The sequence below is a fragment of the Haliotis asinina genome, chromosome 9 (assembly GCF_037392515.1).
Source record: "Haliotis asinina isolate JCU_RB_2024 chromosome 9, JCU_Hal_asi_v2, whole genome shotgun sequence".
Lineage (NCBI taxonomy): Eukaryota > Metazoa > Mollusca > Gastropoda > Lepetellida > Haliotidae > Haliotis > Haliotis asinina.
In genome coordinates this window covers 34,929,731-34,957,315 of record NC_090288.1, presented here as the reverse complement: position 1 = coordinate 34,957,315, position 27,585 = coordinate 34,929,731, and the positions used below count along the sequence as shown (strand labels likewise).

At 38.7% G+C, this 27,585-nt stretch overlaps 2 protein-coding genes across 4 annotated transcripts in view; one reads left to right on the top strand and one right to left on the bottom strand.

The window, feature by feature from the left end:
- The first annotated feature begins 991 nt into the window (after positions 1 to 991).
- LOC137295961 (uncharacterized) lies at positions 992 to 21,600 on the top strand. 3 transcript variants are annotated; one of them, XM_067827563.1, is made up of 5 exons: positions 6,687 to 6,789; positions 8,131 to 8,266; positions 10,846 to 10,910; positions 11,347 to 11,384; positions 16,449 to 21,600. In XM_067827563.1, exons 3-5 carry the CDS (start codon positions 10,868 to 10,870, stop codon positions 19,410 to 19,412), a joined length of 3,045 nt encoding a protein of 1,014 aa, XP_067683664.1. In that variant the 5' UTR covers positions 6,687 to 6,789; positions 8,131 to 8,266; positions 10,846 to 10,867; the 3' UTR covers positions 19,413 to 21,600. The 3 variants fall into 3 exon arrangements, with proteins under 3 accessions (XP_067683663.1, XP_067683664.1, XP_067683665.1); XM_067827562.1 differs by lacking the exons at positions 6,687 to 6,789; positions 8,131 to 8,266 and adding an exon at positions 992 to 1,185; XM_067827564.1 differs by lacking the exon at positions 8,131 to 8,266.
- Positions 21,601 to 25,707: 4,107 nt separating this feature from the next.
- Positions 25,708 to 27,585, bottom strand: part of LOC137295965 (protein NEDD1-like) — a 16,709-nt gene continuing 14,831 nt past the window's right edge. Inside the window, exon 15 of the mRNA XM_067827577.1 lies at positions 25,708 to 26,473. Coding sequence (XP_067683678.1) covers positions 26,369 to 26,473 — 105 coding nt within the window. The 3' untranslated portion in view covers positions 25,708 to 26,368. The remainder of the gene's footprint in view (positions 26,474 to 27,585) is intronic.

Genomic DNA, 27,585 nt, shown 5'->3' with positions numbered 1-27,585 from the left:
AGGTAAGCTACGGTACCGATGTGCTATTTCTGTACCGTTCTACTAACGACCGTTTTAAATAATAATCTATTTCTACGGTCATATAGGATGGCGTTAGTTGATGTTTTGTGTTTGGAGATTCTCAAATGTATTTATGGCATTTCAATGTACGCTTAGCTGTACGTGTTTCATCTTAGGATTCTGATTTTTGTGGCTTAATAAAAATTAAATTCTCCTGAATTTTAGTCTTCCCTTTTAAGTTCTTGGCGTAAATGATGTGTTACAATTGGAATAAAAATGGGGACATATGAAAACTTGAAATATTGAAAGTTTATGCCCCAGTCTAAGTAAACGTATCCTCAATACTTTGCGTTACACTCCACTACTGAGTCTAACAAAACCTCATGGGAGGTCGCGTCAGGTAACCCTTGAGATTGACCAGTCAGAATACAGCTTACCAAATCGCGAAAGTGGACATTCGCACATACCTTTTGAACTTTTTATCTCGAAAAGGTTCGTACCTGAACGATTCCGAATGCTATTTAGCGTACGCTCGCTTTCGGGTGATGCACGCGGCGTACGTACAACCATGACAACGGTGAGTAAACAGTCGCTGAAAATGGTGTTTTTGCAATATTCAAGGATGTCATCGTGTGGAAATATTAGCTAATGGTAACCATGTCAACAGAAAGCCCAAAGCGCCTATACACTGCACTTCAAATAATTGTGTTACATGCGGATTTTTGTTTGTGGAGAGTACTGTGTCAGTGACCTGAATATTTTGAAAGTCCCTCCAATCCCTAAATAGTAGCCGTTGTCTGATTGGTTAACGGTCATTGGTCGTTCAAGGTTACTTGACGTGACCTTCTACTAGGTTTTGTTAGACTCAGTGATGGGGTGTTTACTTAGACTGGCATCGTGGAATCGTGGATTATGCCCCTACTGATGCACCATGGAAACGACGTTATGATGTTAGAGTTTAAGTTACTTCCCCTGTGTATTTCCACGAATTATAATCGGGTTTTTCCGAATAGATCCGAAATTGTGAGAAAGTTGAGGTTGAAACTTTAGAAGAAAATACAATAATACCCTTTGTAAACACCTCTAGAAGACCTGCTGGTGTCTCCACATCTTCATGGTGTTCTTGATTACAGCTGCGCTACAGCGATAACTGGAAGAATGAAACTCGACAGTCAACTTTTTAAGGTAGTCCGAATGTATGTCAAGAGTAATGTGGGGACATGAAAGGAAATGCCGGTTGATTGATAACGAAACATCTTTTAAGATAGAAATAAGACTCGAGTTTCTTTCAATGGCTCTCTTCAGGAAGAAATTCTGCCTATCTTGGTCGTCATAAACTCATTTATGTGGATTAATGTGGGAATTACGGCGGAGTCGGTCTTGAATGATACAGAATCGGCCGTCCTTTAGTTATAGTTATTGCTTCTGATGATGTCAATAATTCATTTATAGCTATCACTATTCGATTATATGATATAAAATATTTACCAATTTCAAATTAATTTTAGATCAAATCTACAATGATATCGAATATAGAATTTTGGTTACATTCAAAGTACTTTGATTCGATTCAGTTCATATAAGTTATGTTTTACATTTTATGTGATTTTTGTTTAGTACTGATAAATATTTCATACTGATAAGTTGAGGATTATCCATCCACATGCAATCCACTATAACTGACACCGTGATAATACAGGAAAAATATGGTTATGTTAGCCACTACTGTCGATTACATGAGACAATGTCCCAATTCATTGTTTTTGATCAAATATACAAATAGCAGTGCGATTTTATATCGAACACACACACTGGTATATTCAAAGTTCAAAGTATTTTGACGCCAGGAATTCGATTTAGTTCAATTTTGATTCACGTTTTCAAAGTTGTGGCGATTTGGTGATATTCATAAATGATTTTTTTATATCAGTAAGTTTTCCACTTTAACTGACCCACCCACTAGCTGAGTTACATTAGAGAACGCTGTGCACAGCTTATAAAATTGCAATATTTCTTACTAAGTTTAAATAATTCACACTAAGCACAATATAAAATGAAATAAATAAAATAACATATGGCCGAAGCCCGTCTTGTTGACTGGTATTTCCTGTGGTTGGTCAGTTGCTTCGTTGTTAAACATCGCAGTCAGCAGAACACCAGCTATATGGCGGCGGTCTGTAAATGATCGAGTGTGGACCAGACAATCCCGTGATCAACAGTATACGCGTTGATCTTCGCGATACGGTGACATGTCAATGAAGTCAGCGAATCTGAGCACCCGATCCCGTTAGTCGCCTCACCTGACGACAAGCACTGGTTGCTGAAGACCAATTCTCGCACGTGTCTACGTTTGTTTGTGTTTGCTGTGAAACGCATCTTTGACAACACACGTTTGACTTCCTTAAGTCAGTTCACTTGATAAAGGTTACAAAAAGTCATCCATTTATGAATTACAACGAAAGGGTGATAGTTATGTCTATAGTCATGTCTAGGAGATAAACACACAGTTTCCAGTTTGACTGTTTGACTCTGTTGCTAAGATCTTTCAATAGTGACCAGAAAACGACTTCAAAACGATCGTCTTTAGCAACGCGATTTCACATGAATGCATAGGTTAGCCATCTGTGAATGTCCCGAAAAGAAGTTATGGAAATACGTGACTAATATTACTCAAATTCAAGATTATTTAATTAAAGTCTTGGGGTATATTTTACAGTTCATTTCACTGTAATCTACTGCACGTTTGCACTGCTTGAGCTTAAACAAGTCATTTCATGGAAATGAACGCTACAGATCACACCCGTTCAATTTTGAATGAATTAGATTTAAAAGTTGCTGCAGTTTGTATGGCGTGTGGCAGAGGTGCGGGGTTGACACACTTAGACCAACAGGTATGGGATGTTTATTAGATTATTAGTCTCTTGAACTGTATTTTGAGCATTATATTTGCTTGTAATATACATGTATTTTCTAAATACAGACAATCCTCGATGAAGACTAAGCGTCATGGGGAAAGGAAACTCAATTCGTTGGGTCATAAACATTAGGAGTAGACTAGTACCCTGAGAGTGTGGGTTCGAATCCCCGATTGGACTCACATAAACATAAGTAGTAGAATCTGTACGTACTTAAAGTACTGAGAAAGTGCAATCCCTGTATGGCGGTGTATTCTGTTCAAAATAGACTCGTCATTCAATTCTGTCTTTCGCCACACCCTTAGTCTGAATACTTCCATTTTGATATCTCACTCTGATAAATTAAATCCGAATTCAAGTAAAACATGCCCTTTTAAATATCAGGAATATTCGATTTTAGTAGTTGTGGATGACGAATTGACTTTGTGAATGGACAGATTCGATAAAATTCGACAGACTTAATAAAACCGTCTCATGTCTCTATTGATTCCCAAGCTTCATTCTTACCACCCCACCCCCCACCTCCACTGAGCTGCTTGAAACAATTACAGTCCTCAAACAATCAAACTCAGTCACCCATACACATACCTGATCCAGTCACTCCGGCAGACACATTTTCTGATTCTGTCGTACAGACCCTGAAGCAAATATATCCAAGAAAACCCATGCAAGTCTAGAAACTGTGGCAAGTCCAGATTCCCCTAGCTTCAGGAAGTCTCAGGGCTCCATTTCATTATATTACATGTTTTTTACTATGAACTTTTCTCAGTAAATTATCTTCATTTCAGAGACTACTCGTCAGCCTAATTTTCTAAAGGAAGCGGCTAAGCTGTGAAAACACTGAGCTTGAGTGAATGTAGGTCAGGCGAGGTGGGGGCGCTTTAAACCTCTCTGCTGAGAATGAAGTTATTTAAATATATATGTTTATCTAGGTAGTTTATTCACATAATACAACAGACATCGGGATAATATTAACAACGATTACTATATGATATATAGTCATGAATAAAAGATAAGAGGTATATTTTACGGAGACACGATCAAACAAGGGATCTTGTGTTAGGCTTAATGTAACTTGAAGCTATGCGAACTGTAAAAAACAAAAAAACAAACAAAATCAAATTACTACATATTTGGTTCATCCTACAGCATTTTCTCACTTATTTCACCAGTATTGTTTATATATCCACTCAGATTAGACCATTAACCGTAGAAAGTAGCTAAATATTCACAATTTCAAACCAGATGACAGGTTGTGACGTCACACAACATGCAGGTCAGACAACAGCACCCGCCATTTTGAAACCTCTCTGCAAGGATGTGCAGATCTAAATTTTCCTGAATAATATATCCGCATAATAATCGTATAATTAACATCTCTGATTTATTAGGAAGAGATTATTACCATATTCTTATTGAGATGAAAGAGCAGGATAGTTCGATTACTTATACAGTAGGGCTCGTACAACACAAATCTTGTCGCTTCTATCGATGAATTAAAGGGGCACTGATGCGGAGCAATTTCCGTGGACTGGTGTAAACCTTTGTTATTGTTTTTCTCCCGTCAGTACCCGGATGATATCCCAGAATTCGTGACTGGTTCGAGACCTCTGCTGCGCAGTCCGTAAGCGCAATTGATAGTTTAATTATAGACAGATCAACTGAGGTGAAGTCATTTTACTTCATTACAAATGTATTATGAAAACAAATGCAACACTTTGAAGGTTAATCATCTGTCAGTGGTAGAAATGGTAAAAAAAAACTATTAGGACGGAAAAATAACGAAGCCAATGTACGTCTCTATATTTTGTCTCATAACCCTAGTTAGTTTATTGTCATACTTGTATGATTCTGAAAATTAATAAAAGAACACACGATCTGCTTATACTCACAGTAAATTTCTAACATAACAGCAACATATACATTGCATAGAATGCCAATGTGGATCCTATTTCACACACATACGCGATCTAGTGTGTTTTTCTGTCATGCAGATTCTTCTGAATGCTACAACAAATAAATTAATACAAAATGCAAAAAAATGAATGTAAAACAGACTAATTTTATAGCAACGATGTCGTGTTACTACCTTGTTCAGGAATGTATCCATCAATATCCACGTAAAATAAATCGTATTCCATTCATCTGCAGCTGGTAAATAATCCTGCTCTATGTCGCGTGTCTTACAACTGTCTCATTTGCGAAAAAGTAACACATCGTTTCACGTCTTTCGTTGGTGAAAACCAGATAAACCTCTCATTGGTCTCCCAAGATAGCACACCTGGCAACTAATTGTATGATGTTCACTATTCTAAGTAATTTAGTTAACCAATAATGAGCAATCAATCAATCAACGCAAGGGTGGTTAATTCTTTGAAGGGAGGATGTTGTTTTTGCACTTACACTTTACGACAGGCTGTAGTCATCTACACACACTGCCTTTTGACAAATCCACTAGAAGATAAAAGTAATTAATCAATCAGTGAGTTATCGGTTAATCCTTTGATCGATGTTTGTTTTTGTAACTCAGCTGATAAACCCTCTTGCATCACTTACATACACATATTACATAACATACAATACATTTGCCATTACAGACCTTAATTTATAATGTTGAGTATTTACTCCAGACAGGAGAAATGCCAAATGGGAACCTTTGTTGAGTAACCGAAGTGGTGTTGCTACTAATTATACCTGTTATAAATTCATGAATTGACCATCCACAGAATGATGACAAATAACACGTGTAGGTTTACACCATCAAACGCTAGTTACAGCAAGGAAGATGTAATCTCTGTGTCGCATGCAGCCTGAAAACACTTATGAGCCGAAACTGTTTTGAGGATACCAAGGGAATTTCGTTACATAAGGAATACACACAGGCATTTGCTGTGTACTTGGGTAAATAGGTGAATAGGGTTTTTTTACGTAAGAAAATTTTCTCTACCAAAGGCAAAGTCATCGGTTTTTGTTTACGAATTCAAATAAATCAACTGTGTGTTTTTATTATCATAAATAATAAACCATTGTAGCTACCATAGCTACCAAAATGTACGTAGGATATTTGCTATCACAGCTGAACCAACACTCAAAACTACCTAAATATAAAGCTTTGTAATCTTCCGTACTGAAACAAATGGCTACGTGCCTGTACACATCATATTTTCATGTAACATGATGAAATATCAGGTTAAAAACACTGAAATAGGATCAAACTGGATCAATAACTATACCATCGAAGCATACGAAAAGACCTACACTGTTGGGATATTTGGTTACGATCAGACAAGGAATGCCATGGATATTTTAAAACAAATGGCATATGATGGGCATCCGGCCTCCCGACTGTTTAGGTGAAGAAATTCTGCTAATATGGACAGGAGCCCAGTTCCTTTGTCCGTCACGGTCCAAGGAGCGGGCGCTGACCAATTTGCGGTTTGGTTTCGTAATTAGACCGTTGGTGAGAAACATTATTCGCTCCGCATCAGTGCCCCTTTAAGGCTACCTGTCGAATATTGGACGAGACCATTTTGTTTCCCAATAGGGGTGAGAGCTACAAGTGTCTTCCACTACTTATTACCATACGAGGTAAATAAAGTTTTCTGTAACGCTAGAACGTATTATAGGGAATTAATTATCTCTAAGATGTTTAATAGGTGTAATTCACCGATGAAAATGTCATGAAATACACTTTATCTAATACTTGAATTCCATACGGGTATAATGGAATCGCCTTTCACTATATATACACGCGATTTTTCAATTAAATCCACCTTTGCAGAGCGAGACGTCGAAGTGGACAAAAGTGTTACAACGACGGGTGATATCACATCTTTGTGACGAATTGTTGGATTTCATTTAATCTCTTCTACAGGTAAGAGTGTTATTTTACCCATCACTAAGCACGGTCAATACCGAGAGAAGAACGTGTCTGTCATTTTTGTAACTCCCCGCTGTCGGTGATATGACGAGTCTCTCACTACCAGGCTCTACTGAGGCGTGAGGCTCTGAATCAACATCCGCTGCAGCGGATTAAGCATAATTACTTTCTTTGGCCTAAATCTAGATACATTTTTTTAAAAAAAACCCGTATATCTACTATGAATATCTAAGAAATAAACAATCAATAAAAAAAGTCAAAAATATTATTTTACTAACCTCATGATTCGCTTTTCTTGTATGATCATTGATTGTTATTGTATGTATATTGTACATCATTAAGACAATGTCTTTAATTGTGTTGTGTTACTGTATATATTTTATTATATCACAATATGTTTGGTTTTTGTTGTAATTACCATTTACTTTTTTCCCATTTGTCCATCTTGTAAATTTTCTTTTTATGATTTGACATCGTAGCTCATGTACCAGTGACGTATTTGAGTTAATTAAAGAACTAGCCACACAATACACTGTCCATACGTGCCTGCACATTGTTTCCATGGCAGCTACTCTGTATTATTGTTTATTCGACATCTGGCAAAATAATACATTTGTATACAAATAGTAATAGCAGTAATTCAGTTGGCTAAGTCATTGATTTCTATAATATATATTCAAGTCTATCATAGACATGATTCACAGAGAGAAGACTCAGATAAGAAACAGGGAATGCTAGCGACGTCTAGTGCAATGCCATATTTATTGGGATGAGTTACAATTTATTGTATTGCGGCAATATTTCGGCCTTATAGTGACCACATTTATGACACGAGTGAATGTAAACCGGGAAACTCGCTTGAGGGCTTTCTCAGCAACGTCAGTGAGTCTCGTTCGTGAAGTTCCCGTGAAAATCCGAGATAGATTAGTCTCCAGCAACTCATGCTTGCCCCCGAAATGCTTGTTTTTTTCTGATTTAAAGTTAAAAGACGCCTTTTTGAAAATTAGTTTGGCTGGCTGGTTTGTTGTTAAACGTCGCATATTCCAACTATATGGCGGCGTTCTTTGATACTTAGACCCGTAAATATCCCGGGTTAGAATAGGCCTTCAGCAACCCATGCTTGCCACATAAGGTGACTGCGCTTGTCGTAAGAGGCGACTAACGGCATCGGGTGGTCAGACTCGCTGACTTGGTTGACACGTCATCGGTTCCCAGTTGCGCAGATCGATGCTCATGTTGTTTACAGACCGCCGCCATATAGTTGGAATATTGCTGAGTGTGGCGTAAAACTAAACTTACTCACTCTTTGATACTTATATAATTTATCTGGACCAGGCAATCCAGTGATCATCAACAATAACATATGTCACCGAAGTCTGCGAGCCTGGCGACCCGATCCCAATGGTCACTTCTTACGACAAGCATGGGGATACTGAAAACCAATTTTTACCTGGATATTCACCTGATAAAGGTCAGCAACATTCTGTTCTTGTGATCGCGAATAGCGAGCCGAATATACGCTTGAATCATGACATGCCTCGAGTGAAGGCATTTCCTGGAAGTCAATTATGGCATCACCCATTGTATAGGGGTGACAAGGTTGTGATGTGAATAGATCCAACGCAAACTACTTGTCCGTGTCGTAGTTTATTACACTGGTCATTTATTTAGTAAAGGGCAGAAAACAAAACAAAAGTCTGATTTACTTTGAAGTTCCATAAATCCTATGTCTTATTTCGCACATTATAGATCATACAAATCCTATATCTTATTTCAAAGCGGTTTGACAAGTTCTGTGACTTATAACATGAAGCAGATAGGATAATATACACAATAAAGTGACAGAAAAGTGACATATATCTTAACTACAAACCTCCATTTACAATAACATAAATTGACGAAATTAAAAAAGTTTCTTCGTAAAATTTATCTCTATTGTAACCTGAGTAAAACATACACACAAATTAAGAACGTACATTTCCTGACACTAAACCTATCAATTACAAACAAACATAATCATGCGTCTTATACAAATTAATACTAAAATATTTGAATAACTTTACAGAGTAAATCTGAATATGTTCATATTAAAGGCAAGCAAATAGCAATTGAACCTATATATAGATTAACATGTTAAGTTTTACCGATAGATAAAATCACTTTAAATTACACTAATATTACCATAATGGGCACACAAATGTAAAATAACTGTACTCTAGATGTAAGTAAAGAGTACTCACACCCCACAGGGGCTTGTATTGCTGAAAATAATACGTCCTGAGTCCAACAAGCCTGGACGTATTATTTTCAGCAATACAAGCGCCTGTGTTACACCCTATGTAATCAGATTATCAGCCAGTAATACATGGCCGGGGTCGCTTGTCAACCGCAATAACTGTACCCCCTAACGTTTAAATACATCCGCTGAAATATAAATAAATAAAAAAGGAAAGAAACCCCCCAAAACACACAAACGAAAAAAGTACCGCTGAGGAAAATAATCAAAGGGAGGTAATTTCATAAAACCTAATGTGACAAAATCCTGGTCAAAGGGAAGTAACCTACTACTGTTACTAATCTGATGCAACATAACAAGAGTGATGAAACTAAGATATTGCAGGAAATAATATTTATCCACCCTCATAAAATTGACTGGACTGTTAGTATTTTGAAGTTATACTAGTGTTAAGGTGGTTGGAATTATCTCCACGATAATACTTTGGCGGAACTTGACACCGGTAAAACCGAATCCCGCCATTTTTAAATACAAGATATAACACGAAAAGCAGTGTTCTTGTTTTGGGACCGATGAATTTGTGGCTGTGACACAAAGGGTGGTGTGCTATTTTTGCTTTATTCAGCGCTTGCCGGAACAAAGCATGTTATTGGAGCTTCTTTCCTTATACTGAGCGTTTGCAGTATTTGACGATTCTTTCAGCAGCCAAGACGGAGTACTGTCTCGGTTGTACACACCAGACGTAATTCAGTTTTTATATCAACAAACTTTGTTCACGCGCTGTTGTGTCTTTGAATTCAGGTCCATCACATGACTGTCTTGGTCTCCTTTAACAAATTATTATGGTGATCGTAAGTCACTACGGTACCCTTAGTGTGACGGTGAAATTGGCGGGTAGTCTAGCGGTTAAACCGTTCGCTCGTTAAGGTTCGATTCTACACATGGATGCAATTTTCGGAGCTAATGCTGGTGTCTCCTTCCTTGATAGAGCTTGATTATTGCTACAAGTGTCAAAGTCATATTTTCTCACTGACTTTGGACAAACCCGGAGCCAACAATCGGGGACGGCTGAATGTCATCTGCCGCCTTTTGACTTCAACACAGCCAGAGCCACTTATGCGTTGTGCCTTCCACAACAGCTTCGTAACTTGTAAACATGAGTGAGAGAGCGAGTGAGTCTGTCTGAAGCAACATTTACCTATAGCCCAGCATTACCACGGCTGGGGAAAACCAGAAACGGGCATCACACATTGTTCCCATGTGGGAAATCAATCCAGGGCCTTCAGCGTAAAGAGCGAACGCTTCAACTACTGAATCACACCACCGATCCATCAACGAGCGTGCTTATCATCCTGCATTACCGCTGGTAGAATACCTTTTGCATGCCATATATTTTTCGATTAACCACGTGCAATATGGAGATTGCATGACAGTGTTTGAGTAGTCCAGTTTAGACCAGACAGAGCAAAACAATCTACAACCCACCACCTACTTGTTCAGGTGTTTCTGGGGTGATGGGGTAGCCTAGTGGTTAGAGCGTTCGCTCGTCAGGCCGAAGACCCAGGTTCGATTTCCCACATGGGTACGATGTGTGAAGTCCATTTTCTGGCATCCCCCGCCGTGATATTGCTGGAATGCAGCGTAAAACTAAACCCACTCACTCAGGTGTTTCTGGGGCGGCACTGTATCCGTTCGTGACCGCTCTTAACACGAAAGACCCGGGTTCGATTCCCCACACCATGGAGACCATTTCTGGTGTCTCGCACTCACTCATTTACTCACTCAGGTGCGTCATCTTTTACATTGTGTTTCAGGGAGGACGATTGAGTCAGTAACATGAGTCAACCATCCAGTCGCCAATGTTCCGCTCCATTGTCTGGTATGTACTGAACGTCCATCTTTACACAGACATACTAAGCAAAATTAAAATTGAAATTGAAATTTCTACATTTTTCTTTTTCTGCAAACCTTGACTTTCTCGACTATGAAAATTAAAAATGCATCCGTGGGAAGCAAATTCACGAGGTTATTCAGTGCATGCTTAAAAATACGCACATGGAATGTGAGGTGGAAAAACAAAAGGCACACAAGTATCTGCCTGGTGCCCAGTGGCATATTTCGAAAAATATTGTATTTCTATCTCAGCCTGTGGTCACCGTTAAAGGCTTATCTAAGAGTTATGCATTACAGAGAATTGTAACTGTTACCTGTTTAAATCAGTTAGGTATTGCTATTACAGAATACTGCTGGACACCAGCTACCCCTCTCACCATAAATTCAAAGTTAAGTTATTTATGGTCTCGATTCTGTTTCAGGAGAAGGGGACTCAGCCAGGACACCTGCAGAACCACAGGTAATTCATAATTTGGTTAATTCTAATTACATACACTTTAGATATGACGTATATTGCTGATGTGACGTAAAATTTTAACTCACTAACTGTAAACCTCTTGTTGAAATATAGGTTTGAATTTAAGTTTACATACATAAATTTCTATTGTTACGATTGTAATTCCTGCATTCTGATTTGTTGTCATTGAGTGTAAAAGTTAAATCATATTTGGTCTAGATAAATTTTTTTGCGTTATAATTGTGGATTACATGTTTTCGTTGCCGAAATTAAAAATTAAGGTTATTTGTGAATATTTATCGAGTCTTTGTGGCATAAAGAAGCTTGGATTTAGACCGAGGAAACGACGATGAATCTGCGAATCTGCATAGTTTGCATCTGATTTCACGATTCTGTCCCCAATGATACTTCCGTCATGGCATGACTGCCCATTCATCTTCCCCCAAGAAATCCCTCCATCAATGATTTGAAACTACGGGTGTGATCCAAAGCACCAATCGTCTGCTCGCGATTTTACGGCGATGGCTGTGGTCGCTCAAAATGGCGGCTGACGGAAATTTCATTTAATTTCATTCGGAAAACTACAAATTCTTCTCTGTGTTGCTCCACGTATTTGAAGCAGTCATCACTTCGTCGACTTGACCATTATTTCGTTGTGCATTTGGGCAAGGCGACGGAGCGGTAGCTGCTCGTCCGGTTTGGAAAAGCGGGCAAGCTCTTCGATCTGTCGTTGACGCTGAAGTGATCGCTGACTTGGCTGACACATGTCATCGGTTCCCAGTTGTGCAGATCGATGTTCATGTTGTTGGTCCATCAGCGTCAAGTACAAAATGAATAATACGATTTTTGATGTCCAGAAAGCACCCGAAATCTGGCGATCTGGAACAATACCACTAACCCGTTTGAGTTTCGGCTTGAGGAAAGTGGACTCGTCTGCCGTTTAGGGTACCGTGTACGTTTCTGTACGTTTACCTGGGCTAGGGCACCTTTCTGTGTACAGAAAGGTACCTAGGGTATATTTCTGTAACACCTGTGCTGACAATGACACCTTTAGCGTTGTCGGCTGATGAATTTACGATTCGTGTCTTGGAACGCATGCACCTAATGCTTCTACCCAGAAACTTTGATGTTAAAAAAAACTTACATTCGTTTTGTTCCGTGTTCCCTGGTCACATTCTGATATAGTGCCGTAGCATCCTAACGTGTTTCGCCGGTCATTTATTGATAAAACATGCCTTAATTGTCTGCACCAGGCTGACACTTCAGTTAAAAATCGCTTAGACTGCAGGCAACATTGGTGATTTTTCCCTTGAAACTGTTTTACCCCTTAAGTGAGTGAGTGAGTGAGTGAGTTTAGTTTTACGCCGCACTCAGCAGTATTCCAGCCATATGGCGGCGGTCTGTAAATAATCGTGTTTGGACCAGAAAATCCATGTACCAACAACATGAACATCGATCTGCACATTTGGGAACCGATGACGTGTCAACCATGTCAGTGAGCCTGACCACCCGATCCCTTTAGTTGCCTCATACGGCAAGCATGGGTTGCTGAAGACCTATTCTGCGGGTCACTTCTTAAGTATTGTATCTTTTGTTATGTGTATAAACGAGTAAGAAATCTGCAATATGTTCCGTTACAATTGATTGTTACATTGTACCTAGTATTCCCCAAAACGTTCTGATAAAATAGTATTATGTGAGTCATGCCCTGATTCCACACCAATTGTTAAATCAGACACTCAGAAACCATCTACGGTCTCTGCTGAGTTACTGTCTCTTACTGCACTCATATCTGTGGCCGTTGTACTTACTCATTTAATTTCAAACCATGCTCATGTGATTTAGTGCGTGTTGGTGGAGGTATTGTTCAAGTTCCTCTACTGTGGTACGGTCCCAGAAGTTCGAACATACCAGACCCGGGATTGTCTGGTCCAGCAATACTCCAGCTATATGGCGGCGGTCTGTATATAATCGAGTTTGGACCAGACAATCCAGTGATCAACAACATGAGCATAGATCTGCGCAACTGGGAACCGATGACATGTGTCAACCAAGTCAGCGAGTCTGACCACTCGATCCCGTTAGTCGCCTCTTACGACAAGCTGAGTCGCCTTCTATGGCAAGCATGGGTTGCTGAAGGCCTATTCTACCCCGGGACCTTCATGGGTCTTCATCACTAGGGATGCAAAACGGAGGATCTTCGCCTTTCAATAAATATTACATCGTCGTACAATGGCCTCTCCAAATCTGGACTGACAGCCCAATGGTGTAACCGGTATATGGTTTAATTGCATGTAATTTATTTATACCCACTTAGGTGAACTGTTCCTTTTGCATCATATGACGGATATATAGTCTGGTTCATAATTATTGAGAATTTTTCTTCTTACTTTGAGCTATCCTAACACCTCAACTGATTCACTGATACTTAAAACTAAGTAATGGTATAAGGGAGGTAACTCATCTTGGCCTACTGAGTATAGTACAATTAGAGTTACCTCCCCTGAATTTGTAGCAGACGTCATTTTCCTCAGCACTGTCAACAATGTCTGCTGAAGATAAAAGAAGGTTGATTTTTGAGTTGTGTAATCAAGGAATTGATGATGTAAATACATTGGCAGAGAGAACAGGAACTCCTCTTTCTACTGTGTATAGGATTAGGAAGAATTTTAAAGAGGGAAAGGATTTTGGGCACCAGAAATGAGCAGGGAGACCCAGAAAATTGGACTTCTCAGATCACGTCCGGCTGGGAATTTTAGCGTCTAAAAAGCAAAGGGCAAGCATCTCCAACATCAGGTATGAAATGATAGAAAGGGGATAGAACAGTTGTATCAAAATCTACAGTTAGAAGAAATGTGATTGATCTTGGATGGGAGAAATAGACTGGAATTCCTTCTCCTCTCATGAAACAAGAACATAAAGACAGGCGTGTTGAGTGGTGTTTGGCACATGAAAACTTTGACTGGGAAAATGTGATTTTTACTGATGAAAGCTCAATATGGGTATATCCCAATAATGTGAAAATATGGACAAAGTCTGCGTCAGCACCGTTGTATCGACGACCTAAATACAGCCCAAAGGGAGGGATATCCTTATTAGGAACGACCCCGCTGTGTGTGTTTGAGGGAAATCTGACAAGTCAACGCTACACTAACATATTAGATAATTTTCTCCTTCCAAGTGCACATGTGTTTTATGGAAATGACTGGATTTTGCAGCAAGATAATGATCCTAAACACACCGCAAAACATGCCAAGCAGTGGTTTCAGGAGAAAAATGTGACTGCATTACCATTTCCTGCATATAGTCCTGACTTAAATCCCATTGAGAACATTTGGGGGATGATGAAGGAATGTGTGAATCAAAAGGGGTTGACAAAAATTGAAGACATGAAGAGAGAAGTGGTCCGATACTGGGACAGCATAACTCACGAGACACTAACCTCTCTGATAGGAAGTATGCCTACCCGTCTTAGACTGTGCCGTGAAGCTCAAGGAGACTTGATAAAATATTAAATTGTTACCTACACAACATGAAAAGGTCAGTTCACTTTCACAATACATTCAATTTTATCTGATTTGTTCTCGTTTAATAATATGAAATGCTTTAGCTATTCTCAATAATTTTGAACCATACTGTAAGATATAATGGTAGCTGTATAATCAGTGTGTGGAATAAGAAGTGGTGCCCCAGATTTCTTGAGTGCTGCACTGGCAGCAAGATCAGCCATTGCGTTCCCAGAAATGCCTTCCACTACCAGTGAGACCAAGGGGTGTCTTCGCAGGAAGACAACTTTTTATTTTTGGTTATTTGCACGAAGGCGAAACACGGTACTCTTTGATGTTAGCGTTGTTACAGTAATATTTATGTAAGGGCGGGATTAACGTACGGGTGGCGACTAAATTTGTACGTGAACAGTTCTTGGATCGTTCATACTGAAACCGATTTCGTGAATAGTTTCTTTTCCGAATCTATCCCTCGCTCTGTGAAGTACAGAGGGGGGCACAACACTTGTGGACGGCAAACAACGCTTCTTTCGGATTCACTCTCTTGTAACCATGCAATGGCGCTGCTTCTGACATGTGCCCATGTTTGCACTGTGGCATGTAGAAGACACTGTGGAGCTTTAATACTATCTGTAGATGTATTAAAGGACACGTTGGCACAAGCTGCTTAGGAAGTCTGTCTTGCACATGTACCATGTCAATTACGTTTGGGCGTTTGAATTTAACATGATGCTTGTTTGTCGCAGCACCCTTTTATTTTCACTGTTTTTGACAATGTTTCATTTCACTCAAACCCCGTTCACATTTGTGAATAAAATATGATTAAATTAAATCAACGAATATCGAGTCAGTTGCTTCACGTCAGCCCTAAGATGCTGACTAAGGTGCCTATTCAACCCACAAAACGTTGCATTCACCTTAGAAGTACCAAATCACATTAAGTGTATACATGACTATGAGATTCTGGGGTGTTCCCATACCTGTAATATATATAATATATTTTTAATACAATGTCATAGTTATTGTCACATGATTACCATGTTCCTAAACTATATTAGCATGTTAGATGATACTTTGTAAATATTTTAATGATTGGGGACAGTGCAAATGAACTTTGTATACTGTTTTAGAGACGTGTTTTCCATGATGCGATGATTAGCTTGTTAGATGACATTTTGGACACTTTATGAACATATGTTAATGATTAAGAAGGAAGTTACTATCAGAATTAAGAAGTGAAATATTTAATAAATACAATAAAAATAAAATGAACTTGTCCTGAGGTTGTCGCCTTCCTCTGGAATAAGGATTCTTGTATAAAAATCCAAAGCCATTGTTGCAAATGTCCAACCTTTTCACATGAAGTCGAAAACGAAAAACAGCCCATGCTTACACACCCAAAAAGTCACCTTCCTGCGAGTAAACCGACCAAAGCAATGGTTATTATTCACTTAACGTACCCTTTACCTGATACATGGCACTGTGAGATGGACATGTATCAGGTAACAGGGTTACAAAATTCATGACTAAATATATGACCATTGTAAACATTTTTTTTCAGAACAGCCAACATGAAAGTGATCTCCAGACATCAAGTTTGGAGCTGGATGAAACTGAAATCTCCCCAGAGATAGATGGTAGCTCCACCGGTGATGGAAATGAACAAAGTGTTTCATTCCCCAGACTCCGCATTTCAAAAATATATATCAACAAGAAAGACAAAGACAAGACAGCAGAGGAGATCATTTCAAACATTACATTACAAACGCCGAGAAGGGGCACAGAAGGACCCATAAATCCACACGTGCCGGCATCTGATGTCCAGATCGAGAGTGTCCTACCTGAAGGTGTCCCTAATACCAATGAATCACAATCAACAGACGGGGACAACAATGAACATGGTGCAATGCAACAATCAGTTCTGGATCCAGCTAAAGCTGTTCTGAAGGCAACAGTGAAGGAGCTGACTTTGAAAAAATGTGTGACTGACAGATTAGCAGAACACGAATCTGGCTTTCATGTTAAGCTGTTTGAGTGCACAACACCCATACATAGTCAGATTTTGCCAGCCATTGAGAGTATTATAGAACCAAGGCATTTCCAACATGTAAATCAAAGAATAGGTCATTTGATTTTTTTCTACAGAGATACAGATGGTCCAGAAATATTTGTTGCTGTGTCAGGCACGGTTTACTTACATGTGGATCAGAAAAGCTGCCCAGAATTTCCAAAGAAGATGGCAAGACGACTTCTGGAGCCAACAACCATTCAGCTGGATATGAGGAATGTGACAGGAGACACGTCACAAGTCAGGAAGCAATACATTCCAGACAGAGGAGGAACCATCAACATTTGGGATGTCATTGACGTGGTTGTCCACAAGTACATTGCTAAGCCAAAAAAGACATCATCAATCCTCGAGTTTTGTGACACTTGGAAAACCAAACGCCCATCAATTGCAGTTAAACAACTTTGTGTTGAGGTTATGACAAGATTTCCAAACATATATATCATGCAGAAAATAATTTCCCATTTTGCAAAAATTGACAGAAATGAGCCTACATATCAATTGGATTCCAGTCAAACTGTTGAAGAAGATGACGAAACATTTACAATGTTTGAGTTGATGCAGGAAGAACGCCACAGGGATACAATTGCGATACTTCAAGAAAACTTGTACAGAAGAATCAACAGATGTCTGAAAAACAAATCTGAAGACAACATCCAACTGTCTTGTGATGATCTGAATCTCTGGTTGAAAGTAAGTGAGTATAGGCTTTTCCTAGACACAAAATCAAAGAGGTCTCCCATAAGAACATGGAAAGAGAGTCAACCAAACTTCAGAGATGTCATACAGGCCTTAAGAAACCATGTCTCATCAAATGAGATTTCTGGAAAGATGCTGCATACTGATGTAAAGATGTCTCTGCGCATTGCTGATGGAAAGCTATGCACAAAGAAACCAATCACCAGCTTCATCCAGTCAAACTTTGCATCTTCTCCCTCTAAACCTTACTACTTTTGGTGTGGGAAATGGCTAAAAATAAAACTGGAATATTTCCAAGTGCTGGATGACAATTTCAACTCTGTCATGGAAGAGCAAACCATCAGCTCTGCATATGTTATGCCATTGCCTTGGGTTTATTCACAGGCAGGGGAAGCATCTGTCGAACTGACAACAAAGAGATTTTCCTTGGATTCTCTTCGTGAGTTTCTGACTTATTTCTCCAACAAGGAGGTGGTCGTGGACCTAAAGGAAACCAAACAGCTCTTGAGATCTGTTGGAGAAGTTGGAGAAGTTGATGATGTTGAAGGTAGCATAGTGTGCTCATATGAAACAAGAGATTATGAAGATCCATTGAAATTATGTCTACAAATATTTCTCAGAATGTGCACTCCTCTGACGGAAGGTATGTATAATGACACTTACATCCTTTTGGACAAACTAATGAGCTTGACAGTAACGCCTTTACAGACTGGATTAATAGTTGGAGACCGAATGCTCATAAACAACATAGAAATGTTTGATATAATCATGTACAATCAGACACACACGTACATCATCCATGTCAAGGAAGGGTTTGAAAACAACACAAGAGTCGTCGCATCTCAGATTCGAAACTCTGCAGATATTCTATTCAGGGCACTGACTAGTCACATGACCAAAACTATTCTTGATGAAATGTGGGATCGCTTCACGGGAGAGAAAACACAGAAAGCAGGTAGAAAATCTCAACCCACCCTTGTTGAACTAGAAAAGAAAAAAGGAATGGAAAAGAACCAACGTGCAATGAAATCAAAGCTAAGTGAGATGACAAAAGAGGGATTCATGAGGCTCTTTAAAGAACGAGAGATCGTGTATGTTTTGGCAGCAAGGGACAAGTCAGAAGTTAGGACAATGGAAACTGCTAGTGCAATGGTGACACAGCTCCAGAAAGACCATCCTTCGAGGTATCAGAAGATCTTGCAACGTCTTGAGGTAAAAACCTATGTGCAGAAAAAACGAACTGATCATGTGGTCACAGAGAAGTTCAGATACACGAATCAGAAAAACTTTCTCAAAGATATGATGAAGGATAGCCTTGACGAATGCAACCTATCAGACGAAAAAGGGAACATTCATTCCAGCGACGGAATGAATTCCAAGGCTGCTTCAAGCGCAGAATTGCAAAGTTCAACAGATAATCTGACCAGAGGTTTTGATAAAGAGAGACCTTATTCTTCATCATCTGCTGGAAGTCCACAAAAGAATCTTACAGTGACAGAGGCTGCTTATCCAATACCCTCAACAAGACATGAGACCCAAGGCCTTGGTCAAGACCTCTGGAAGAAGGTATATGCAATTCTCAGAGCTCAGCTCCCTGATACAAGATCATCCATTGTCAAGTTGGACCTTTTAAGTCTCTTCAGTCATTTCCGAAAATATCAGATAGGGGAAAGAAAGTTCCAGCTGAGGGTTTGCTTTATTCCAAAGTCCAAAAAGGACATGGTTGAAGATCTGAGAACATTTCTGGGTTTGAAATGAGGAATGAGGATAAATTTCAAGTTATACCAAAAATTCTGGATACAGAATGATTATTGTTGATAGACCTCAGGTCACAGCAGTGAAGCTGTGACCATTTTTTGGCTGGGTAAGATGCCAAAAGGGTTACTGTGACAGAATATTTGCTTTGCCACAGACTTGTTCATGTGATGTTCATCTGGCATCATCACTATTTGCTTAGTTGGTATTGTGAAATGGATTTTTGCCTTTAAGGTATCACTTAGCAGCATTATCTACTTGCTTCTGTACAATGCACAATGCTTTTGGTAGAGATGGATGACCTTGGAAATGTCTTCTGTTGCATGTAAAATACTGTTTGGTGGCTTTTTAAAAACAGATTTTGTCTTATATTGGTATGGCAAATTAAAAGGCAGTGTAGTATTATATTTCTGAAAGGACATCTAATGTTACGTTATCTTTGCTCATGTATACTTACCTGAGACCAGACCTTAGTGTCCCTAGCACTACAATTTGTAAGCCTATGTCAAGGTGTGAGCAGTCATAACATTATGAATGCCCCCTTGTAATCACGCCTGAATTACTAAGTATTTCGTATATATAATACAGTATGTATCAGCATTGTTTCAGCCATGTAGTGACCGGACAATGTGCAAAGCTCAGTTGTTATTAGTGTTGTCACTGCAATGCTGTCACTGGATTACCTGGCCCTGTATACTGCGGTGTTCAACCTTTAACTGATATTCATGTAAGATCGTAATGTCCCCAATTTATTTGAGTGCTCTTATACTGACAAGATAAACTAATTTCAAGAGACATTGACTAACAGTATACAGTTCACGGTTATATTTGAACCAACACTTGACAAAAAAGATGTCCAACTTCCATTTTTGCTCTGACTGACAGCAGGGAATTAAATACAACTGTCTTCCATACTGTGTGAGGCATGAAATAGATCAGTTACCTTTTGGCTTCCACGAACCAAACACATAAATGGTATGAAATAATTTTATATATACCAAGAATGATTCATTGCATGCATCTTTTAGAATGTTCTTGGATTGATAAATACCTTGATTAATGTTTTAATGAGATAACCAGGAACACTTGTAACCTGTGTCTACCAGCACAAACTGTGAAGTTATTAGCATAGGAAATTATGTCCCCTAGTACACAATCTGTGACGTAAATGGTCCTTTTCAGACATTCATTTTCTATATGATTTATGTTATTATGAAGCTCATGTGTAATCATTCATTTATATTTTGTCTGCCTTCAGTTATTATATATTTGTACTGCGCCAATATCCAGTTCAGCTCTACTGCTCAAAACCGCTTTGTTAGTTAGTCCTGTTTTGACTCAGTACCTAAGACTGAGGCCAGTGCATATTGATCTTATTTTGATTTCTTTGATTATATTTATTTATTTAAGCTATGACTTCATGTCTAAGATTCAGATTAATTTTTTTGTTTGTATGTGGATTATATTATGTTTTATTTTCTACTGATGGTGTTCATTATGTTGTGAGACAAGAGATCAGAGAATGGTCTGCATTATACGGTTTGCTCTTAAAATAACATTTAGTCTCTGAAAATATACCATTCCATTAAAAACAAAGAGCTTCATTTAAAATGAAAAGAAGCATAAGGAAGGTGGGATATTTAGAACCCGGGGACAGTTTGGACTTGCTTCATTTAAAGCATTGGCATTACATGAAGGATGGGTGGAAAATAATATGATTCGGGGACTGTGAGTGAGTGAGTGAGTGAGTATCCTTCAAATCAAGCAAATGTCACAGAAGGGGTGCATAGTAATGCTAGAACGAATATTTTTTGTCAGTGACCCAAACCCAACTACTGGCGAAATGGAACATTTCCAATGAAGAACTATGAATCATTAGATAAGATAAGCGGTGTGGTGAATCAAGAACGTATCTAATAAAATAATAATCTCTCCATTTCAATTTTCAACCACATAAACCAAAATCCCTCAGAATATCACATAGAGCAACCCTTTGAATGCAAGGTATCATTTTATCACCCATATAGTTGTTGTTTACAGGGCAGTGTGTCCTCCAAGATGTATGCATATTTTGAAAACTTGAAAGATTACATGGTATGACAATATTTGTGTATGGTTATTCATGTATGTTCTATTATAACATATTCTTTCGATCGATGCTTTCAATAGATCCTTGCAATAAACTCTGGTGCCTTTATACTCGGTCTGTCTTGTTATATATGAATGTATGAACAGATGCACAATGAAGATTTGATATACATGCATGCTGAACCTCAAACACATGTCATGTGTATAACAGCCAAATATATAGACTACCTAGACAATCCAGCATAGCTGCATGGGGTGGGGCTGGCTGAAATGATCAATCTGAAATATTTTCGATGGGAATAATTTTTAATGATTATCAATCTGAAAAACTGTGTAATCGATAACATCCTCAGTAGACAACTGTAATGAATTTTTAAAACAATTACTCTAAATGGGAAAGTTTAGTCCTTATTCATGGACTGCTCCTAACATATGTTCAGGATTGCGTGGTGTTGCTAATCCAAGCCTAAATGTCACCTCTCATCACATTTATGAAATTTGTTACTTTCTTTCAAAGATTTTAACATAATGTGTGACAGTTAAGTAGAACAATAAATATACCTTTACATTACATGTGTAGCAAAACGTCTGTTGTGTTTTCTTTGGATCATCTATGGGATTATCTGATATATCGATGACCAGCAACAACCTTGTTAAGTTTCATAAATCCCCACCTTTCACACTGCTTTAAAAAGCATATTGCGGCTGTATAAAAATACTGATTGGAAAAACTAATGATAACAGATATGAATATTATCTCACTGATAATAATGTACATAAACTGTTGTGATAAAATAAAGTTTTAATTTTCTCAGACAATCATGAAGTTGGGTCTACAATCATGGACTACTTCCAAATCATGTTCTGGAAATTGTTTCATTAATAATCCCAACCTAAATACATCATTATTCACTAGTAATGTGTAATATGTGAATCTCTTTCACACATTTTTTGCATATTTACTCAGTTATTTCTGAGAAGGTAGTTTGGGCAGTCTACATTGAATCCTGCATAGGACTGAACCTCAAAAGAACAATATTCTGTGCTTGAAAGAGTAATCCGAAATAAGAAACATCTGACCATTTTCTGCTGGTATTGTGCATTTATACTAAATGTTTCTTGCGGACAAAATCACAGTAATGACTGATAGAAAACAAACAAGCATAGTAAGCTGTATAATAACCATGAACAATTAAAAAACATGTGATTAGATAACTGATTTCACGTTCTGTATTTCAATAAAAGAAAACAAACATGTAAAAAGTGGCAGTGCAGTTGCAGGAATACACATTAATTACATAAATGGAACTGATGAATGCAAGGGAATGTTAACAAAAATGTGAACTGTTTTGGAACTGAAAACATGTATTATAATGAGCTTCAAGACAAGTGCACTTTCATACCTTCAGAATATCAGCAATATCAATGTAGAGCTAAAAATCAATGTTAAGGGCCATCTGCCTCTTTCATATCACTAACACTTAATCTGTCCAGACATTCAGCAATATTTTTAAAATGTCACTGTGAGGGACACCAGAAATGGGCTTCACGTGTTGAATCAACGTGGGGATTTGAACCTAGGTCTTCAGCATGACAAGTGAACATTTTAACTACTAGGCTTACCCACTGTCCTCTGACGTGAAAGAATCAGATGGGCCGTGTTTTGTTCTGAGACGTGTATGCTTTCAAATGAGTATGGCTTTCTTGAAACTTGGAATTATCTCAGTAATGGAAATGTGGGGCAGCGTTTCAGAAAAGTTCATTTTATTTGTCATTCAAATGTTAAATTTGAAAATTTTGAAAATTTTACAATGACTTGGATGATTATGTAGTTAGTTATCCTTTCTCACACAACATGCATAGTGTGACATAGGACAAATCTGAAAATAGTTTTCAGATGCGTAAGCAATACAGAACAATATCCTGTCAAATTTGAAGGAGGAAAAATCTGTCCTAATGCTACTTGTATCAAGTAGAATCTCAAAGGGACACCTAACTTGGCTTGATATATTTTCCATGTGGATAATACAACATTGATATCTGTACAATGAAGGGCAAAGGGCTCTATTCACTGGGCAGGAGGGGCAGTGGGGTACCCCAGTGGAGCAAAGGACTTCCCCCCACATGAGCACAATGTGTGAACCCATTTCTGGTGTCCATTGTTGTGATATTGCTGGAATATTGCCAAACGTGACAAGAGAACGACAGTGAGAACCACACTGACAAAAAAAAAAGTCACTTGACAAGGAGCATTATGAGACATGACAAGATCTACATGCCATGATCTTCACTTGACTAGGGGCGGGAATTGGCCTTGTTACACTGTGTGTCAGTGTTTGAAATGAAATGAACACCTGCCCACAGACACATGGCTGTTTTATTTTGGTTTGTTTACACTTCACTTGGAAATGTTTCTGCTATATGGTAACGGTTTGTAAATAATCCAGTCTGGTCCAGACAATTCAGTGGGCAACAGCATGAGCATTGATCTATGAATGAGTATGGTTGTAGCAATATTCCAGCAATGGGCCTAGATGACCCCAGAAATGGGCTTCACACACTATACTCATGCAGGGAATCGAACCTGGGTCTTCAGTGTGTCGAGCAGACACTTCAACTATTAGGCTATCCCACCGCGCCTCCACTAAACTAAGATACCATGTGGCAGATAGGTTTTGTGTCATTAGTGGGTATTTGTCTTTTGACTGAGAGTAAATCAATATATTCATAAACACTGAAGATCTGACAAGTTTAATATCACGGTTCAGACCCTCACGGCGCAATGACATTTTAAAGATTTCAGACACTACAGAATACGTATCAAAAAGACGTTATCAATAAAAATACTTGTGTTTACACCAATCTCTAAATACATGCAGGGGATAAGCCTTGACCTGACTATACATAATAACAGTGCCCATTAAAGGGAGATAATCAGGTCAATGGCAAGCATTTATCATGGTGTCCATCACCTACTTCAATGTAACTAACGGCTTCATAAGCAATGTCTACAATAAATAGTTCAGTATGTATGTTGTGCTGTGGGTTGCACAATGCCATCCTCATTTTCTTTACGACTAACACTGTGGTAAAACTACACTAACCACTGGATTCATTCCCGTGGTCTTCACAGTCACAAATTTACCTGCCCTTGGATCAATCAATTCCTGTGGTTCTCAAAAATGTACCAGAGCCTTGATCCCAACTGCCAGTTTGATTGGGTATCTTAGTGAGTGTAACATACAACTGGAAAACAATTTACAAACCAGCCTCAATGCTAGCCAATCTGACCAACTATGATAGATAGAGTTTGTGAGAAATTCTACAATGAAAAACTGAGTTAAACGCAAAATAGAGGTGTCAGAAATATTTTGGAGGGAAATGATATTTCCTTTAAAAACTGGCGTGGCTTTAGTTTCTAGTATGAGTTACCTCCCTTTCCGCTTTTCTTATGTCATCATTTGATTGGTTCGTGAAATGTTACTGAACATCATGGGGAGGTAATCGTATGAGGCAAGGGAATGGAGCCTGGGGGTAGTGTAAGTTTACTGAAATGAGAGCCCTGGAGATTTGAGGATGGCAAAAGGCATCTGGTTCCATTATGTACAATATAACACATGACTTCATCCATATCTTCATGGTCAGAAAAGCACTTCATATACTGGGACAACTTCAGGGTTGTTTTCATAGAATCTCAAGATCAACTCAACTATTGATAAAGTTATCTTTAACTCAAGGAAAGTTAATAAAACCATTTTTGTCAATCTTTAAACATCTCCCTGACTATTCACACTTTGCACATCTTTGATCAGACAGCTTCCCTGCCCTAATGTGATCAACTGTTAGCATAGAATGTCTGGTATGAGATCTCATCACTGATGACTCGTTAAAGATACTTGCAGAATGTCTTAGTTTGTCATAGAGGTGATTAGTGCACCACTTAGCTTCTGTAATTGTAACTGATCTAGTCAGTGAGTCACCTTTGAGTACCTCTTGAACATACTCAACCACAAACTTTCTCTTACTAATTTAAAAAAGTCAAATGAAATCAAAATTAGCATTTGACAATGAAAATCTTCACCGATTCTCTATCCCATGTCTCTTATGTGCATCATCATAACATGATGCCAACTCTGTCTGTGGAAATGTAATGTGGAAGTGTAATGTGGAAGTGTAATGTGGAAGTGTAATAAAGAAGGCAAACTACGTATTTCTGAACAGGCACATTTTGATTAAATTTAACATTTAAGGCAGAAGATGGAAGACAAATCTATCACATGTACACATCATCATTGTCTGGAAGTCTAGGACACTTGACTCGCCTATAATTACTAAAACCCTCTCCACCATGACCCTCTCATATAGTGGCATGTCAAAGGGTTGTAGCATGTCAGCATTCCAGATCCCACGCACTGCATCAATCGTCATTCAATCGTCAGCACGTTCATGGCCGAGTCAGGATTGAGAGCAACGTCAGTCATACATTAATGTATTTTGTCACATGGAGAAGTCAACTAATGGCACTGTGTTGTTGTAGGACATTAGAAACAGACTAGCAGAGTGAAGGAGCTTCTCCAGTCAATTATCATGGTCTGTTTCTCATGGGAAGGGGTTCAGGAGTAATGTCTTGTTTGCAGTTGGCAGATATCCAGCCTTGTTTGACTGTAAGTCAAGCAATTCAGCTCGTATTCTGACATTCTCTGTGAGTTGACAACACAACATTTTATCTTTAAGTCCTTTCCCCTTGTTTCTCCAATACATGAAGAATAGACTCATAAACAGAGAGAACCACAGTCTAGAACTTCACATTTGAATAGACACTTCTGTTGATCTTCATCTTAACATGTCTGTCCCTCAAAATATGACATATTTTAAAAGTTTTTCTTTAATCTTCTGTTCTCTTCTCTAAGTCTTTCAACTTCGGCTACGAGATCCCGATTTACTGAATGATGCTCCAACATGCCAAGCACCTCGGTCTAAAAAAGAAAGACAGACAAAAAATGAGTAATGTCTAAAAAGTATGATGAAAGCTTTCGTTGTTTGCTGATTAAAGCTGCACGAAGCAATGTTCCAACTATATAGCAGTAGTCTGTATATAATCTAGTCTGAAGCAGACAAGTCAATTATCAACATTAGGAGCATCAATATATGCAATTGGAATACTATGACGTGTCGATCAGGTCAGCAAGATGGATCACCCATTCCTGTTTGTCGCCCCTTACGAGAAGTATGGGTTGCTGACAACCAGTTCAAACCTGAATCTTCAAATATCTATCATGAAAGAGCTATTGGATGCTTTCCTGTAGGAATATATTTGTTTTCAAATTGATTGAGTGAGTGAGTTTAGTTTTATGCCGCACTCAGCAATAGTCCAGCTATATGACGGCAATCTGTAAATAATCGAGTCTGGACCAGACAATCCAGTGATCAGCAACATGAGCCTCGATCTGCACAATTGGGAACCGATGACGTGCCAGCCAAGTCAGCAAGCCTGACAAGTTGATCCCGTTAGTCGCCTCTTACGACAAGCAATGGCCAGCATGGGTTACTGAAGGCCTATTCTACCCTGGGAACTTCACGGGACGTTTTCAAATTGAATTCTCACGAGTACTACATTTGTCAAAACAGGTTTGTATACACCATTTTCCTTCATTCCTTTGAATGCATGTCTGCTGTGCAGGTACTATTTCCAACCAAGAAATTAAGCCAGTGCATGTTTTCAGCAACATTTATTCAAAGAGTGAGTGAGTTCAGTTTTATGCCGCTTTTAGCAATATTCCAGGAATATCACGGCGGGGGACACCAGAAAATGGGCTTCACACATTGTACCCATGTGGGAAATCGAACCCCAGTCTTCGGTGGGACAAGCGAAAGCTTTAACCACTCAGCTACCCCACAGCCTGATTCAAAGAAATGAGTAGAGTATACTTGTAGCCATATTGCACCAATTCCACATTGAGGGACACTAGAAAGGGCTTCACACATTTTCCCCATATGGGGAATCGAACCTCAGGAAGTGACAAGGGTATGCTTTAACCACGAGGCGATCCAAAATCAAGAAAATTGTTAGTTTCATAGTTAAATTCAT